Source organism: Dermacentor andersoni, chromosome 8 (genome assembly GCF_023375885.2).
Source record: "Dermacentor andersoni chromosome 8, qqDerAnde1_hic_scaffold, whole genome shotgun sequence".
Classification (NCBI taxonomy): domain Eukaryota; kingdom Metazoa; phylum Arthropoda; class Arachnida; order Ixodida; family Ixodidae; genus Dermacentor; species Dermacentor andersoni.
In genome coordinates, this window is record NC_092821.1 from 126325594 (window position 1) to 126345528 (window position 19935).

The following is a 19935-nucleotide window of genomic DNA, read 5'->3' on the forward strand; positions in this document are numbered from 1 at the left end:
AGCACACGGGTGTTTTCGCATTTCGCCCCCATCGAAATGCGGCCGCCGTGGCCGGGATTCGATCCCGCGACCTCGTGCTCAGCAGCCCAACACCATAGCCACTGAGCAACCACGGCGGGTGAGGGTAAAGATAGAAAATGCAAACCTTTCGCTAACATTCAAGTTGTTTTCTGGCATTTGCAGGGTGTTTTCTCTATGTTTTTTCCTTTTAGCTGTATCAAGTTTTTTTTTTTTATAAGCTGCATTAATAATGCATAATAATTAATTATTAATGCTGCATTATTAATGCATATAAGATGCATTAATGATAGACTGCGCGAACACAAAAATAAAGTCGACAAAGTTGCATCAGATGGGTTTCTCTCCCTTCATTGTAAGCAACATAAGTGCTCCCCTCTCTTCGAATCAACAACCATTACTGGTAGAAAATAAGTGCGAACTGACTAGACTTATAGTAGAAGCCGAGCAGATAGATGCCCTACGGGATTCCTGTATCAGCAAACCGTCATTGGCTCTCTCTGAAAAAGAAATGACATTTTTGCGCATGGCTTAACATATCACTTAAAAAAATATTTCGCTCCGAATGATTATCTGTTCGCGTGGCTGTGACTTCTGTTGGCTGAGTGTATAAGGAAGTTAGACCTGTGTGTGCCCCCTGTGTCGGTTCTTTTGTCCCGTCTTTTAATCGCGCTACCGTACGCCCCTTGAAGCTGCTTTACCAACAAGCCCACATTGCAACCCTCGTGAAGACAAGCCGATACGGGTTAGCAATGTTCTTAATTTAGTATATAGCCCAGGAGCGCTGAGTGAAATACTGAAGCATATGATATTTAGGCGATGTTGGACGGCAGGGAGTTCCATTCGGTTATACACAATGCTAAAGGCGAATTTTGGTATTTCTCCGTCCGGGCGAAAGTGGGCGATACTTCGTGCTTGCGTGCTTTGCGATACTTTGTGCTTTGTGCGTGCGCAAGATCTAGTGTAACCACTCAAGCGCAAACATCACCTGACACCTCTTAATTCCCGTCGCACCATCTCCCGCCTCTGCCTTCTGCGTTCTTTTTATTACGACCCACAATCCAGATACACCCTGTTAAAGCCACCACCAAGATTATCTCCCCGCCTTAATAACAGTCACCCGATAGCGCACATTCGCGGACGTCAGCAATCATCTATTCATTTTCTACAAATGCAATGACCCTATGGAATGTCCTCCCCGACAGCACAGTCTCGTGTACAAACCGTGACTCTTCTAGGCAACAACTGTCCGGCATCATCTAATAAAACAAGATAAATGTTGTATCCCATCAGGTCGCCGTCAACATTGTTTGCTGTTAACATGTTAGATATCCAGTGTTAGAGCGTTTATATTGTAGACAGTGCCTCCGCTCACGAAAAAAAGATAAGAACAAAAGAAAAGAAGACAGAAAGAACGACGGAAATCGATAATAAAATGGGAAGTCGTGCTGTCGTCACAATCACGTGAGCCACAGGGCTACCAGCCATGCCGTTTTCTATAGGCATACGAAATCATCTGTGCAGACCGAGAACGAGAGCTCTAGCCGTCAGCTTACTACGCGAGTTCTCTGCGCTTTAAAAGTATCAGACGCCTAAGGAAATGTTATAATTTTTTTTTCTTAGTTTCAGCGGTTGCTTCTCCGGTCAAACGCTTCGCGCCCCTCTAACGTATAGCTTGCACAACGCTTCGCGGTTTTTAGTAAGACAAGGCACCGTTGGGGAAACAACGCCCTGACCTGTTTGTCCTCGCTCGCTGACGCTCGCCTTTTTCGAGCCGCATTTTCTCTGCGACACAATATCTGGCGTTTGTTTAAGAGCGTAATTCTTGAAGGGAATGTATAAATCGTTTTCACTCGCGGCACGCGCGCGCGGCGCGGAAAGTGGAAGTGATCGTTTTCGCAACCACCACATCTCCTTCGCCCCCCCCCCCCCTCCTTCCCCGCTCGTTCCCCCCCTCCTCCCTTTCGCACCGAACGATGACCGCTTTCTCCCCGCTGAAGGCCGCGCCTCAGGTCGTCCCGAGTTTTTTGCGGAGCGCGAGCGCTGGGTTCATTTTCGGGCTACTTTTCTTTCGTTCTTTTCGTTCCCTTCGCGCAGGAATTCAATCGACCCGAAAGCGCCGCCCCGCTTCGTCGGCACCAGGAGTCGCCTCGAGCGCTCACCGTCTGAGCGTGGCGTCACGACGCAGCATGTCGTCACTTGCCGAGGCACGCGACGCAGTAGCGAACGCCACCTGGCAGCGCTCTCCGGCCATTAAAGAGGGTTTTCCCGCTGTCAGACGGGCGTGCCGATGCAAACCCGGTCTGATTCCGGATATCTTTCTTTTTTCGTTTTTTGAAGAGTGCTGCTTCAGACCTAGACTGCACTGCCGCCACGGGTCAGCGGCTGTAGCGGTTCAGTTGCTTAGAAGGGGATTCGGGGTTGTATTCCTAGTCCCAGAGGCCGTATTTTGGTAAAAAAAGGGGGGTTGGGAGGCAAGATCCACCAAAGGTGCTAAAATCACTGGCTCTTGTTAACAAAAATGACGATACCCGTGAACCATCACAGTAAACGAGTGCGTTTTTGCGACCCGCACTCGTGCGAACAGATCCTCTGTGGCTGGGAATGGAACGTACTACCTAATGCTCGATAGTAAAGAGGCTGTGAAGAAACACTCGAAGGAAAACCATTGTATTGCGATATGAATTATATTGACACTGCAGGCGCATTTTGCCGTCGCTGTCGCCGTGATGTTCCACATAAGATCCAAGGGCGATAACACCGTCGCGGCGCGCCCTACGCTGTATTTGCGAGTGAAAGCGTGCGAGGGGAGTCGACGGTCGGCTGCTCAATCTCGCACGCACGAAAGGGAAGAAAGCAGGGAGGAAGCGCGCTGTCTTCCGTCGCGCGCACGGCACCCAACGCTGCGAGGCACCGGGGGAACGGGGGAGGTGGGGGTGGAGGTGTTGTTCTGCTCCGGCCGCAACTGCGTATATGGCGACTGCGCGCTGTCATGAGGCCGTATCTGCGAGTCTAGTGCGTCGGCGGCTTGTAGCTTTGTGCGTGCTGTTTGTTCTCGGCGTTCAGTTTCCGTTGGAGCGATGTGCGCCCGAAGGTAATTTCGCTCGCTGCTGCCGCCACGTTTCCTCACCCCAGCGTTTTGACAGCGAGTGTCCGCGGTCATCGAGTGTGTGTTCATGCTTGCATTGAGTGCTGACACCATGCTTGTTAATTTAGTTAGCAAGCGAATGCTTACAAGTTGACACGGCCGATAAAAGTACTATCCTTACTTCGTATGGTTGTCTGTTAATTTGCTTTCGCAATCGATGCTTCGCCTTTCGGGCGAAACTGCGACATATTTTTCTATATCTAGCATGTTAACTTCCTCTCCTGCTGGTCAGAATCATCGCACTGTGGAAAGATTATGAGATCCAGACGACAATGACCTCTCTCCTTATCTTTCAAGCTTATGATGATGGCACAATGAGGGAAAGGTTGCGCATACCTTTTCCACACGCTCAAGCCGCAAATTTTGCTAAAGGCGGGCGTAACATAGCGCCAGTGCTTAGCTGATGACACAGTTCTGTCGCTACTCTTCTTGGCACTTCTGTACTGGGCGCACGATGTTATTACAGAACAATAACCAGTTAAAATTAACGTGGCATTAGTTCAACAGTCAGTCTGAGCTTGTCATCTTGTATTGGTCGTCTGTCTTTAAATTGTTATTATAATCACGGGCTACTTTCTGTGGCAGTGAAGGAGAAGCTACGAAGCAAGAGCGCCCCAGAAAAAAAAATATTACGTTCTCATCCGTTTGAGCTTGGCAAGATAAAAGGTAAACACCTCATTTATGGCAGCAAAATAAAGCAAAATGCACCAGTGAGTGATAAATATGACTTATTCTGCTGCTTTTTTCCTTGCTCGTTCGGGCAAATTCCAAAATGTCGCACGTTTAAGCTACGTCGGTTCAATATCTCTTCAAAAAAAAAAATCAACAGGAGTCGAACTCGCGAAGTTTCTCGTTCGTAAGTGCTATTTGCTGTTCTCCTGACGCCTTCACCCTATGTCCAGAATCATGATGGCTGGCACTTGCTCCAATATGAAATTCCATAATATTCCATAATGACACCCAGCCTACGTGACATGATGCACGATGTTACCCCGTCGAACTAAAAATTGATTCTGAATACAAGTGATGTTCGTTAATGCGCCTTGAACTGCAAGTATACTTGGGGGTTCTAGTGTTCCGGCCCGTTCAGAATGAGTCTATCGGATTCGGCAATCGAACACACTACCTCGCGCTCAGAAGTGTGAAGCTCGAAAGTTCGCGAGGGTGAAAAAGACCCTCCCATACCACCACCCATGACTCTATATAACTGTTTTTACGAGCTTTCTTTCTGTTTTTTTTTTCTCGTCACAAACCATTAGCTTCTAATCACAGAACTGCTACTTGGAAAGAGAAGTTGGTGGGCTGAAGTGAAAAGCGTTGCGGCGGCCGCTTACCCGGATACACGGCATACAGCAACCTGCGATCGAAACTGTGTTAGTCGGTGGAAGCAGCGCCAGGTGGTCCCGAGACTGAGACGATGTGTCCCGCCACGCCAGAAGAGGGCGTGGGAACTGCTCGGAGAGAAGGCTGAGCAAATCAGCAAACACGTGGCTCAGTAAATGGCGTCGCACCCTCGAATGAGCGACGCCATTCGTTTTAATCGAATGTGTTTCAGAAATCAAATACGACGAAGTGATGACAGGGAAGAAAGAATGCAAAATAAGAGCGAGAGAGAGAGAAAGCAGAAAGAGAAAACGACGGGAATTAGCGACACTGCGTGAGAGCTTTGAGGAAAAGCCACCGGTCGAGAAGGTGGGTGGCGAAGCCGCACAGTCAGGGGTAATAATAACCTGCGTTCCGAAGGGCATCCAATTTCATATCGACTCGCGCGGGGAGTTGGCCTCCTCTCCCCCTAATGACTTCTGGCGGCGTTCAGCTTTGCGCAAGGAAAGCGCGCTCTGCCCGGGAAATATTGTGGCGGAGCCCAGAGAGCGAAGAGTGAGGCAGCGAGCGCGCGCAAGCACGCGGTTCCGGCCGCCGTCTTCGACCGCCCGCGCGCCAGTTTCGTATTTACGATCGGGCGAGGAGGACGCGGCACGCGGCGGCTGCGGGAAAGCGCCGCGGAAAACGGAGGGGAGAGGGAGAGAGCGAAAGAGGAGTCGGCCTTTCGTACCGAAGCCGCCAAGTTTCGTATTTACGATCGAGAGAGGAGGAAGGTTTTGCGGGTAGTCGGGAGAAGGCAAGGTGGGAAGGGGGTTAGGGAGTAGGGAGACGGCCTTCCCGAATGGAGTTCACGTCTGGGTTACAGCAGCGCGGCGCAACCGTCGTTGCACTGTTTGTGCGCGTGTTCGTGCTCGTGTGTGCGTACGACCGGGCGGCGTGGCTAACGTCCTGCTCCTTCTCCCGGAGAGAGATGGACAGATGAGAGAACGTCGTTCTCGGGACGGACCGGACGGGAGGACGCGGCCGTATTTGTATGTGCCCTGGCCCATCTTCTCTCATCCTTCCCTAAACGCCGGGGACGTATCTGCGGGCAGCCTCCAAAATGGAAACTGCGAGATTCAGAAGAAGACCGCGCTCCCGGGCAAGGAACGGGAAAAGGGGGAAAAGAAGAAAGTCTTGATGTATAGTGAGGCCACGCCGGTCTTCCAGAGTCGAGATGCTGGCACGGATAGAATTGACGCGGGGCGGAAGGGAAGAAAGGGCTGATGCCATGAAAGTCGCGCGTGCCATGGCATATACGGTGGCATATACTCGTTTGTATGTGTGCGCATGTCTCCCCGCCTTTCCCCATCCTTCAGGAAGCGGTCATTTCTATATACGTCCGTTCTCCCGTCACTACCACCTTCTTGCTGGACCGCAGTGACTGCTCTGCAGAGTGGGAAGAAGAGCATAAAGGGATTCTCTCAGTGCACCCCAAACAGCAGAAGCGTTTTCATCGGGTCCGGTCGTGGGTCGTGAGCTATACGCAGACTGACAGAGAGACAAAGGAAACGGGACGTGTGTGTGCATGCGTGCATGCGTGCGCGTGTGTATACATATACAAAGAGCAAGATGACGTGTAAGAAATCAGAAACACTTGCTCGGGGTATGGTAAAGCCGTGCGGTTGGAGAGGAGGGGGGTACGTAGAACCAATTGGTGGTGGAACAATTCCCACTTGCCTCATTCTTCCTTGGTGACGAGGGGTGGAAAATCTTCCAGGGGTCATCCTTTCTCTCTCTCTCTCTCTCTGTCTTTCTCTCTTTTCGCGCTGTTATGTATAGTGAGATAAACCACTTCAGGCACTTCAGGTGAAGCGGAGGCATCAACGACGGCAACATGCTGGGTGCTTGTTGAGAGTGCAGCCCTGCTGCAAGCAAACGTCACGGTAGCTCCACGTTTCAGTTTACGCGCGCACACGCGCAGCGCAGATACTGCGTAAAGATGCATACTGAAAATTCTGATGTGTATACAGGATGCATTACGTATACTGCAGCCAGTAAAGTGGTGCACACCCCTTTTGTTTAATCTCATACTACGTAATACTACGTAACACATGCGAACTGCGATCGAAATTTGCACGCGGATATCTCGGAAGGCGGGCATGCTAGATGAATTCTGCCAAATGGAACTGTGTAGAAATTCGACAGCCTCCAAGTTTTCAATGCTAACATGCTCCCTTACTGTAGTCACTAAAAACTTCATTATTCGAATTTGCTTAAGTTGGTGTCTGACGGTGACAGTCCTAATTTCACGTTGTCTCCCCCTGACCATATAATTATTGTGGAGGTGGATTTCCCGCACCACCCAGCACCTAATATTAAGAAATCTGTACAGCTTAATTTTAATCACCCTATATATTAAGGCACGCTATCAACGCGCAAAGCACTCATGTTGATCGCAATAGCCAGTGCTGGCAATACAGAAGGTGCACTTCAAGGACCGCATTGCGAATATGCAAATAACGTTCGACGGCTAACGGCAAGGAATAGTCTAGAAACTAAAGCCGATTTAAGCCATATTAGTCTCAGCGTTGCGGCAAAGCCGTGATATTCGCATGCCCAAATGACCCTTGAGAGGTTGGTAACGACGTCACGTTTGTTGCATTTCACGCTAATTTTTCAGAAACCTTGACGAGAAAATTATTGATGTAGAACCCACAAGAGGTAACGATTAAACGTTAGGGTGAACGTCAAACCTCTTCAAATAGCTCGTGTGCTCAAAAAAAAAAAAAAAAAAAGATATTAGCTCGAACGAATAATGCACCAAACCTGTTGCACGACGTGACGATTCCTTTCAGTTCGTTCTAGTTAGTTATACTAAACACTTTTTTCTGTGCTTCGCCAAACAAAATCTGTGGCATCATATTATGATGACGTAATTGTTGCCGCGGTTTTGGCAGGCAACTTTAAATAAAGTTTGACCGGAACAACGCAGAGCTCTAAAGGAGCAATCTATACGGATACATTTCTTTCTTTCTTTCATTCTTTCTTTATTTTCCTTTCTTTAGTACATGTATTCAGAGAGATAGATACTCATCTGCTACGACTTGTGATAAAAAAAGTCATTTGCAAGATGTCATGCAAGTGTCCGGCGTATACGGTTTCCGTTTGGCGTTTCTGCAAGCCGGTGTTTGCTTTTCAGTGTTAAAATAAATTGCAGAACAGCGCGTTAATTTTGGGCACCCACTTGCAATACGTTGTTGAGAACACCCGAGCAACGCATTATCACGAAGAATGAAAAAGTGGCTGCTCTATGCTGGATGACAACAGCATTTATTACCGTGTTATATTTTGTACCATGTTTAAGATTTCTTGGTTTCTGGATAGGCGAGTAGCGCCCTGCGCTAAACTTGTAACCATGAGCCTACTTCCCAAGTTGTAGGCGCGTCCTCCCGGCCTCAACCTCTGCGCTACCCTTATCTGCGACTGTTTCGAAATGTCAGGCCATTTGCCTCTGTCGTCATGGTTGCGCGTATCTTAACGCAGAACTCCAACGCAGACCACCTCTGTGTGTCTACTTTAAGTTTCGGCCCTATTTCTCTTTTTTTTTTTTGCTTTCTTGTCGCCTTCGCTCAACTTGCTTCGGACGAGAGGTCGGTGCGGACATTAAACCTGAGGCCCCGGCCGTTGCCGCGGCTTGATGTCGGTGTGATGAGGCTCTTAGCTGGCTAACGTCCAAGCATCCCCGCCGACTTGACCCGCGCCCTTCTGCTAGGTCAACACCATTACGACCTTTTCGTAATCACTTCATTAAGAAAAAAAAAGGAGGTAAACCTATACGCAGAGACACAACCTGTTCAGATGTCACCCACAACCCACTACTCTGCATTACATACTTACGACCATGCTACTGAGACGACGTTCACACTCGAAATCCTTGCATGGGTCATGGTTGATCTGTTCAGAATTGCTTTCGTCAAGGTCATTTTACATCATGCCGTGTAGTTACGCCACACGTTTCAAGTTATTCATTTTTCAGTCTTAATTTTGTGAGCGCTACAGAATTTTACCGCACTGTTGGTTAGAATATTTTTACTATTTTTCGTTCCTTCTCACATGTAATGCTCGAAATGGCGCTTGGTACCCTAAACGCCATTTCGATAAATTAATAAAATTAGACAGACAGACAGACAGACAGACGGACGGACGGACGGACGGACGGACGGACGGACAGACAGACAGACAGACAGACAGACAGACAGACAGACAGACAGACAGACAGACAGACAGACAGACAGACAGACAGATAGACAGACAGACAGACAGACAGACAGACAGCGCTTGGTACCCTAAACGCCATTTCGATAAATTAATAAAATTAGACAGACAGACAGACAGACAGACAGACAGACAGACAGACAGACAGACAGACAGACAGACAGACAGACAGACAGACAGACAGACAGACAGACAGACAGACAGACAGACAGACAGACAGACAGACAGACAGACAGGCTGACATACACACAGACAGACAGGCAGACAGACAGACAGACAGACAGACAGACAGACAGACAGACAGACAGACAGACAGACAGACAGACAGACAGACAGGCAGGCAGGCAGACAGACAGACAGACAGACAGACAGACAGACAGACAGACAGACAGACAGACAGACAGACAGACAGACAGACAGACAGACAGATAGATAGATAGATAGATAGATAGATATTGATTGGTTCATTAAGTGACGAACGTGCTAAGTACGAGAGATACGATTTAGGGGCTTGAGAGTAATTTTTCATTGATTGATTGATTTCAATGTACCACACCAACAACGGGGCTATAAGAGACTCCGTAGTGGAGGGCTTCAGATTAATTTCTACCACCTGGGGTTCTTTACCGTGCCCCTAAATCTAGGTACGCGATCGTTTTCTTTTTCCTCTCTCGCTCTCTTTTCTTTTTTTTGCATCCCACCTCCATCCAAATGGAGCTGCCTCTCCCGCTGGGAATCGAACCGGCGACGTCGAGACCTGCAGCAGAGACGCCATAGCCACGGAGACACCGCGGCGGGTGATCAATTTCTGACCACGTAGGGTTTTTTTTTTTTCAACCCGTGCCTGAATCTAAGCACACGGGAGTCCTCGCATTATTAGCGCCGTGCGCGTGACCCGGAGAAACGCATACTCCACAGAGCTAATGCCTGCGAACTTCGTTGTGTACAACAGTGTCCAAAGTTCCCGCCGTTTAGGCTCCCCTACCTGCCTTCGTCCTAGTGTGCAGCTTATCGCGCAGAGGTGCGCGTCTGCAAAAGCGCCGCGCACGGCAGCAAAACTGCGAGCAGGAGGCAAAGGTAAAGCAAAGAAGTAAACGAAAAACACGGTGGGGGTGGAGTGGAGAGATCCCGGAGTGCGATGTCAAATGGGAGGCCCACGGGACGTTTCGACCTGAGCTGCGTTCATTTTGTGTCGCCACCAGAGTTCTTCGCCACCGGTCGTGGCCGCCGGTACGCGCACTCGGGAGCCTACGCGGCTGTGACGCTATGCAAAAGGAAAAACACGCGAAGAGAGGACACCGGCAGCATGCGACGCAACGAAATCTGTCGTTACGCATCTTTCCCTTTCTTTCCTTCCTAGCTTCCTACTTTCTTTCCTTTGATATTTCTTTATTTCTCTCTCTTTCTTTCCTTCCATCTTTCGTTCCTTATATTTCCCTATTTATTTTGGTATTTATTTGTTTAGATATATATCATTGCTTCTCTCTCTCTTTCTTTCCATACTTCTTTTCATGTGCATGTCTCTCTTTGTTCTATTCTTTCTATCTTACCGGCTTTTCTGTTTCATATTCTTTCTTGTTTGTTTCCTTGTTTCTATCTTTCCATATTTCATTTCTTATTCATCATTTGTTTCCTCCTTCTCGCGTCCTTTATCTTATACCATACTCCTTTCTTTCTTTCGTTCACGTTGTCATTTCTGAAATTTCCTCTGCCTTTTTTTCATCCTATGTATGTGAAGAAGGAAAGGAAGCAATATGTAGAAAGAAAGAATAAAAAAAAATTGAAAATTAAATTATGGAGCCTTACGTGCCAAAACCACTTTCTCATTATGAGGCACGCCATTGTAGGGTACTCCGGAAATTTCGACGACCTGGGGTTCTTCAACGTGCACCTAAATCTAAGTACCACGGGTGTTTCCGCATTTCGCCCCTATCGAAATGCGGCCGCCGTGGCCGGGATTCGATCCCGCGACCTCGTGCTCATCAGCCCAACACCACAGCCACTGAGCAACCACGGCGGGTAAAGAAAGAATAGAAAGAATGGAACAAATAGCGTAATACCATTACTTTATTTGTTCTGTTCTTTCTATTCTTTCGTTGCACATTCCATCAATCGCCTTCGTTCCTGCTTTCTTTTTGCCTCTTGTTTTTTTTTTATTATCCATTGGCGATTACAATATTTTCTGTTTCTTCCTTGTTGCACTTGATTGTCGTTGTTTTGTTCTTTCTTTGCTTCTAAGCTTCCACGTTTAATCCTTTGCTAAATACTCTGCTTTTATTTGTTTGCTGTATTTGCAGCATCGAATGTAAGAAAAGCGGCGTTGCCGTGCCTGCTTTGCTGACACTGACAAACGCACTTTCGCGCCCTCCCCCTTAGATTATGCAGGCACACGCGATGTTTGTCGGACAGAGTGATTTCCATGGCAACCTCATTGTTAGGTAACATGTTAGACTGAAAAAATAAAAAAAAACAAGAGAGAGAAGAAAAGAGCAAGGCGTAGCTAGCAAAGTTTTTCGGCTAGCTGTAATGCGTTACGTGTTGTGTTATGCCATTACTCCGAGGTGCCAAATAGCTTCGTAGTTACAGTCACGACCATGGCAGTGGCTCTGTTGTTGGGAAATGATTTCGGAAAAAAAAGGAACACTGGAGTTATTAAGAACAATGCACCCTTCAGGCGCTGTGCACACAATGGTTTGCACCAGGACATTGCATCAAACGCAAAAGTACTGATCCAAATAATGATATTTGAAACGTGCCTCGAACATCTTGCACTTATGATTAGACCTCTGCAGCAAGTTTGAATAACGGGTGCAGATGGCTTTAAGTAAGACGCATTTGAAGTTAGACGGCGAATGTACGCTCACAGTGTCAGTATGTCATCATATAGTGGGTTCAATTCTTTCATTGCATTTCACGATATCTTAGATCAGACAAGTTCTTCAAATCGCTGAATAGATTACTTTCAGGTATGCTAGACGCGAAATAAGGGATGTTCTAATATATGTCGTACCTGCGGAAAGTTCTCGCACGAAGTCCACATTCTGTTAACTTGATGAACCTCGCCGAAGAAATGAAATTTCCTAATCTGTTGGGCAATTGCACGCGTCTCGTGATTCTAAAGATGCGCAAGAAATGGGGTTGAAACTAAACTTTGGATGGACAGAATCAATATGCGCCTTGAAAGGAACGTGCAAGATGTTTGTACATGTTTCACTGGATGAACTCTGCAAGCTTCAAAAGTGATAAAGGCACAGCAGCGGGAACTCGAAACCAAGAAATAGCAGGACGGGACCGCACGTCGACGAACGCGCCACAGTGTCCAGCATTTTATTTTTTCCTTGTTGTGTCTGTTCACGTCCGTGCTAGTATCTAGCGTAATTATTTACGTTCTCTTACGGTTCCGCGTTGATGACCTCCATTTCTACGCCACCGGGATGATCTGGCGGTGACCCTTCTGCTGGTTGGCGTTAGCGGCCACATGCGTAGTGTAAAATTACGGCGGGTAGAAGGTGTTCGCAGATACACACTAGCTCCTATAGTGGAAATAAGTTGGCAGGTTTCAGTATACTGCCTGTGGACAAATTAGTAGACTTCTTTACATCTATATCAATATTTACACAGTCTGTACGCAGCCTGTGCTTGATTGATTGATTTAGTTGAATGAAATTCAAAATGTTGCCAACTGCTCTCTCACCGGCTTCTCCATAAACCATTATTTGTTTTTTGATCAAAGGACGGTCACATCAGGTGATGTTAAAGACTGCCCGGGAATAAAGCGCTTGCAAATGCATAGTTACGCAGAACAGAGAACCCCTTTGCGCACAGAACGCAGGAAACACACAGAGCGCGTTTCAAATACATGGATGCAATATCACTTTCAATATTAAGTGTTATCAAGGCTTTTTGAGTAGATCACTGCAACGAAGCGTTACGCCACGGCCAAGCACTCTCTGAACACTAGAAGTAAGATTATCAAACCAATTCATTGCTGATTCATCATCCTACATGCCCTGTGCACTACTCACGCACGATAATTACTTAAAAGTCTAAGGTCCAACGTTCGACGGGCTTTCCTTCGCAGTCTATGCACTCAACGCCCCGTGTGGAATTCCGGTTTACCGGATATCTATGGACCGTATATTGCCTTAACATAGCCTATCAAAGTTATCTATGTGCACTCTATAAAAAATTATGGATTGCTGGCGGTATAGCTTCTACAGACGGCCAAAGTAAGCTTTTAAAGGAACGGCCCTCATCACAGTGCATCGGCATCGTTCGCTTCAGAGCACAGTCTCTGCTGCAGAGACCGGTGAGAAGGGGGGAAAATGAAGACAAAAGGGCAGGCAAGGAAGCCAGGCTGTGCGCATAACTGATGGTGGCAATTAAAAGCTCGGCTCTCGCTGCAGCCAACGAGATTCTGTGGAGGCGTGTGTCGACCCGCCGCGACTCCATGACGCGGCTGGCGCTGCTGCTGCTGCTCGTGCGGTGGCGTCGTCGTGGGCGCGGTGTTTGCAGGAATGCGCACTTTAGCCTAACAAGTTTAGGCGACGAGTGTACGGCTTCGTGCTATCACGCGAGATTTTTCGCTCCCCCGGTTTCTTTATTGCACTAGAAAAGAGCGCGAGAGAACGAGTGATCAGGAGAGCTGCGAGTGAATGAGTGAGTGAGTGAGTGAGTGAGTGAGTGAAGGAGGGAGAGAGGGAGGGAGGGAATGCGCGAGCGAGCGTCAGGTAGTTAAGTAGATGTGAGTGAGTGTGATTTAGTGAAGTGGAAGTGAATGAGTGGGTGAGTGAGTTTGATTTAGTGGAGTCAGGGATTGAGCGTGAGATAGTGGAGTGGTGTGAATGAGTGTAAGTTATGAAAGTGGGTGTGAGTATGAGTTAGTGGATTGAACGTGAGATAGTGGAGTGGGTATGAATGAGTAAAAGTTAGGAAAGTTGATGTGAGTGGTTGAGTGAGCTAGTGAAGTGGATGTGAGAGAGTGAGCGAGCAGGCGAGCGAGAGAGCAAGTGAGTTGCAGCTAGCAAGCATTATTCCTGCTTTGTTTAAGTTTTGTGAAAAGTTGCTGTCAAATAACATGACTTCAGTTGCTCATCAGCTTTAAGCTCTTGGTACTTGTCAGTGTCTAATTGTTGACAGCGCGGATGTCCCTTAAACGTGTCCATCCTATCAGTGACAACCGCAACTGTCATATGGACGATGGTGCGTGAGTGAGTACCCAGAGTGAGTGAAGGAAGACCGACAGTTACTGAAGCAGTGAGTGGATTAATGAACACTACTCTTTTTTATATGCTATACTTAGTTGGGTTAAACTCGTCTCCTCGTCAAGCTCTGCTGTGCAGGTAACATAGAGAGAAAACTCAATTCTGATTTTCGTAAGCGGGCTCACGAGCATAGCGGGAGACCGATGTGAACGCCTTCATCGCTTAGCTATTACTGTTGCTCTCTGAAACGACGCACACAGAGTGGGCGGTTCAAGCGCTCCATTTGATACCACGAGGCGGCGCTGTGAATATCCCAAACCATGAATGTGACTGTCATTAGCGACATTTCTGGTGCTTGTATGAACTATCCAATGTAGTCGTCTGAAATGGCCTGAGTTCACGTGGGAGTGCCAATTAACTTGGAATGGAAGCTGAGTTAAAAGGAAGGGATGTAAAGCTTCTCCGTTTCTGTGATAGATTAGCAGAAATTCGGACGATTGTGGGCGTCCGTGGAAGTTCAAGAGCGGAAGTTGTCCACTGCGTTTCCCTCGGCATCTATTCGCTTACTGTAATAAACCACCGGCTCTCAGCTCTACGCATCACATAGCCTGCGCAACTCCATTTGTGCCCCTTAACTGAATAATAGAATATTGGCTACTACGGTTTGCACTCTAATCTGCCCCATTGACTTGCTGCGTCAACGTTGCACCAATCTTTTCTCGTTCCAGTGCGCGTTACTCTGTCCTTCGCTGCTTCTCAACCTTCTATTCTACTTCAAGTGTCTTCCTTATACGTTAGCACTGGTAGGATTTCATTGTACCTGTCCATCTAATTATCTCTAGTTAAATAAAACATTTCATGGATCAGGTATTGAGAACATCCTACTGTATAAGCACATCAATACTGCAGAAACATGCAGATGTGATTGCACAGCACACCACACTGCGTGTCATGTTACTTTTGTTTGCAGCTTCCGCGAGCACTACCTACAATCTGTTGTGCAGCGTTGCCCTCCCGTTGCTCGGAGAAGTAGGCTCAGCGGCGCCGCCGCAGATGCCGCGCCTGCCGGCTTTCCCGCTTTTTTGCATCTGCGTCCGTGGGCTGGGCACAGCGCATGCGCGACCGTTTGCCGAGCTCCCCAAATGCAGTCAACGCTCGACGCCTGCGCGCAGCGATGGGAGGAAGGGAGAGAGAAATGCGCCTACGGATGCGCTCGCCTCCTCCCCGTCCCCACCTATTCCCCACGCTCCCTTTCCCTCGCCTTGGCCGCACCTGATCGTGAAGTTTCATTAATAAGCGGGCGCGCGGCCAAAGTGGCCAGCCGCAAAGCAGCAAGCGCCGTGCCTCGCCAGATGCGAGGACGCCTCCGCGCTCGTTCGGGCACGCGGGCGTTTCCGCCGATGCCCTCTCCCTTTGGTCCTCCTGCTCCTGAGGGAGAGAGGCTCCCGTCAACAGATGGTCGGTCCAATCTATTACGCTCTCCTCTCCCCTCTTCTTTCTCTTCTAAATTGCCCAATAAAGAGAGTTGGTCGAAGGAAGCCAGAAGGGGGAGGGGGTCCCTGTGGCAGCAAACGCTGTTTGCGTTAGACGGTTGTCGACCTCCTCGTCGCTGGAGTTGTCCAGTTGTTCGTCCCTTCCTTCCGTCCTTCTTTCTTTCCTTGCTTGCTTGTTTGCTTGCTTCCCTAATTCATTCTTTCTTTCCCTCTCTTCCCTTCAATTCTCCCATCATTGTTTCATTTTCCTTGATTGTTTCCTTACCTTTCCGTCTATTTCTGCCTCCTTCATTTCGCCCTTACTTCCTTTTATTTCTCTTTTTACTTCTTTCTTTTCCTCCTTCCTAACTTGCTTCCTTTTGTTCCTTCTTTCTTCTTTCTTCTCTCTCCTCTTTCGTCATTTTGCCTTGCATCCTTTCCTTCTGTCTTCATTTGTATTGCATCTTTATATTCATTCATTCCTTTCGTCTACGAATGTTACTTCATTCGTTCATACATATTTTACGGTATGGATCATCAACAGCGAAGGTTGTCTTGGCAGTGCAACAGTGTTCGCCCTTGATTACGTGACACTTTCCTCGTGCGCACATGTGTTCAAGAAACTTTCCTTTTTGTCTCATGTTCCTGTTGCCTCCTCCTTTTTCTCCTATGTAGGGTAGGCAACAGTACGCTTTATTGGTTGGCTGCCTTTCATTTGTTTTTCACATTATCTCTTTCTTTAGAAAAGTAATAATGAGAACGTCTAGCTACCCGCATAATAACGGTAAAGTACATGTACGTTCGCTTGAACGGCCTGCAGCTGGTAACATGCGAAAAAGTGAAAATTAAATAAAGTAGAGGTGTATTTACGTCTACACATTCGCGACTCCACTGGTGTGATTGAGAGCGTATGCAGGTATATATATATATATATATATATAGCACGTGGCACACCAAGCACGCGGTAGTACTGCCAAGACCGGTTTCAACTATCATACGTTATGGGTGCGCTCTTTATACATCTTTATTTTTCTCATTCGCATTTCATTCTATGGGGTTAGTAGTTGTTCCAACATGCACGTGAATTTGCTTGCTACTAACTTTGCGAAGTGTACATTGTTACACGTGTGCCTGGGATTGCGACAAACCGGCAGAACTTTGCCTCGGGGATTCTTTTTCTTTAGTAAGTCATTGTTCACGTACAACAAGATTCTCAGAAATTCTAGTTTATAATTTTACCGCACGTGTAATTGATTCTTTTTGTATCATGCAAGTATGTTGGCGTCAATTTACAAAAGCTTTGCGGTCTGTCTGGAATAATTAACGTAATAGACTCTTAGGAATAGGCGTGTGTGATGACCCTAATATGGGGCAAAGGTTCGTGTACTCAATTGTTCGGTTGGTTCTCTTAGGCGGAGCCTCCGAGAACCCAATTGAGGACAAAGCGGTTGGTTTGAACACACACACATACTTTTAATCAAACTAAAGAAGGCTTAAGATAAATAGAAGAAAATAGAAAACATGCCTAAAATAAACACTCAAGCAGACATTGCGGCAAGGAACACACATAGGGCTTGCATGAGGTTAACGAGTGCGCGAGTCCGGGCTTGCCACGAGGGCGCGGACGCGTCACAGTCTCGACGCGGCGACGCGGCGACAAGCTGGCAAAAGGAGTGGTACCGGTCTCACCATAGGTCGCGGTGTAAGCCGACCGACCGGGCGACCGGAGTGCGCCCGCTCTGGCTAGGCGAGGAAAAGTGGGCGGCTTGGTGGCAGGAGTGGACTGCGGCGGCGTTCTGGCCGGGCAGCTGGATGTAGAGCTCGGGCCCGTAGCCCGACTGCTCTTGTCTCGCCCACGGGCGCAGAAGCTCGAACGCCAGCCTCGAGCAGCAGGCGGCACGGCAGACGGGGTTGGCGTTCTGGCCGGGCAGCTGGCGTAGAACTCGGGCCCGAAGCCCGACTGTCCTCGTCTCGCCCACGGGCGCAGAAGCTCACTGGCCTTGAGGAGCTGGCGGCCCGCTCAGGTAGACGGGCGACGCACAGGAACAGGTTGGCAGGAGGCCCCGGTCGGGTGAAGTCCTGGTGGCTCGGGTCCGGAACCCGAGCCACCAGGACGGGTTTGCACCCGTCAAACCACCAGACGGGTTTGCACCCGTCTTCAACGCCCGCTCCGGTGGTTGACCTCCTTCTGCCGTCGCTTCCTGGGACTCTCCTGGCGTCTCCTCTGCGTCTCCTTGCGTATCCTCTCTTCTGCCAGCGCACCACGCTTTTTCTTCTGGTCTGGCCGATTTGGCATTCTCGGATTGGCTGCCTGACGCCCCGTGGTCTTTTCTAATTGGTTGCTTTTCTTTTTGTTGTCTTTCATGCGCCGCGCGTTCTCGTGCCGGACGCTCTTCGGCGTCGTTGTTTTCCTTCTTCCACCTCGGCGCGCGTGCACTCAGCGTCGTCTGCTCCTGACCGTCCCGATCACCGCACCATGTCGCGCACCACACATCACAGCGTGTATGCTTCATTCTTGTGTTCCTGCTTTTATGCGATTTTCGTTATTTTGTTCCTTTATTTATTCAGTTAATTAGATAATAGTGACAGCACATAATTTGTCAAAGTAGTTAAATATACTAATACTGGTGAATACAATGAAAAGAACTGCAAAGAAAAAGCTCGAAAGTCACAGCAACAGTAGCCTTTTAGTTCAAAATGCAATGCGCAGTACTCCCTCCCTCCCCCAAACAGACAACAGAAAAACTATGGTATTGAAGACGCTTAACTTCAAACAATTCTTCCCAGTCTTCCGCACTTAATGCCTCTGCCTCACTGTACGTCGCTGGGGGTGAAGTGGAAGAACCTTTAGCTTATATGAACGTCTTAATTTCTCTAAGGTTTTGATGCATGTTCTTATTGTTACTCTGTACAAGCAGACTGTATCGCACAGTCTGTATCATTAGATAGAAGTAAAGTCCCGTTTTGTCTGTCCCCAGTGGAATTCTGTTCTAACCTGTACAACGTTTTCTATCTTGCTTTTGCAGCCGGTAAATCGGATATGCATTGTGTGATGATCGACTACTTTCCAAAGGAGGAGTACAGTCCTGATCCCAACGACTCAACGATGGCAATACCTTGTAAGTACGAGACTCTCCAGCCACCATGAGAACTTTCTTAATTGAAACGACATCTCCAATGACTGCTTCTATAGATGCTGCACGTTCTCTGTTCTTAGCGTTTACATAGCCCGGCGTCCTGCGTATCATAGGCTGTGTGATAAATGTATATCGTAAATCACCTCTTTATGCAGAAAACCTTTTCTTGCAATGTGCATCAGACGAGCTCAGGCCAACACAATTTGCAAAGCTATGCTGCTGTTCGAAATAATGTGCAGGTATCGCTGCTCGAAATTTTCGTCTGCGAAGTGACACTGGAATTTCGTGCGTTTCCGGACGGTAATGCAGTCTGTTGTAAGTCATCTGAATCTATTGAGGCAATTCGAAGTCGGCCAAGAGTGATTGTAAATCCTGCCTTGTCTCAGCGCGAAAGCATAATGTTAGTATTCAGATGATTTAGGCTAAGATATGCAGTAATGAGAGCACGTTGACCGTGACTTAAAAAGAGCCATTTCATGTTTGCACCTACTTTAAAGAGTGAGATGGCAGATCAATTTTGCACAATGAAAATGAAGCCGCGCGGTGTAAATTGATAGTTTCGAGAGGCACTACCATCATAAGAAACTTCTGGTTCTATAGTACATTATAAACATGTGTGGTTGCCGATGAGACATGGTGGCTCTTCAAGTTTAGTCAAATTTGTCAAAGATCCGGGTATTGTTAAACAGCTATAAGTATTCAGAACTTGAAACAATATTTCACTGCATCTCTTAATGACTAACCTAAGTCACTGACATTGTGCAAGGAAAATTTTCAAAAGCTACATATGCACACTGAGCCTCGTGAATGGCTTGCCCTCATAAAGAGTCTTAGTGCTACAAAGCACGCTTTACAGGGCAAAACGATGTTTGAGGAGGCTATGAAGGCGTACTACTGTTGAAGGAATTTCCATATTTAATTATATTCACACTCCTGAAGCGCTCATTTAGAAGTAATAAAACACGGAATTAACTATAATTTAGTTATCATGTTGTTATGCATGCGCTGGGAAAAGAATGTACACGCGTTATCTTTACTGGCTTGAACACCCTCGTCGTTCTGTACTTTTATCCAAACAGAGTGGTAAGTATGTATTCGCCGTGATAACCGCACTGTACTGCATCTCGCCAACTGTGTACACTGTAGAAAAACCTGTACGTCACCTGTGCCAACCGGAAGAGAGAGCCAGAGTAAGCGCTCTTCCATTTTCCGCCGCTGATCTTCACGACGCCTGCTGAACGAAAACTTCTGGGCAGGATCAGAAGCGCACCATGGGCGACTCATCCTTTCTTCTTTGAAGAACACAGCCTGATTTCGTTTGCGAGTGGCTAATACGATCCTCAGAATTCGCTGTAGTGCCCATGGCTTGTGAGGCG

General features: G+C 47.7%; 1 protein-coding gene across 1 annotated transcript in view; it reads left to right on the forward strand.

The window, feature by feature from the left end:
• The window catches only part of stg1 (stargazin-like protein), a 76237-nt gene that overhangs the window by 39143 nt on the left and 17159 nt on the right, over positions 1-19935 (forward strand). Inside the window, exon 2 of the mRNA XM_050173493.3 lies at positions 18449-18541. Within this exon, the coding sequence (XP_050029450.1) occupies positions 18449-18541 (93 nt within the window). The remainder of the gene's footprint in view (positions 1-18448; positions 18542-19935) is intronic.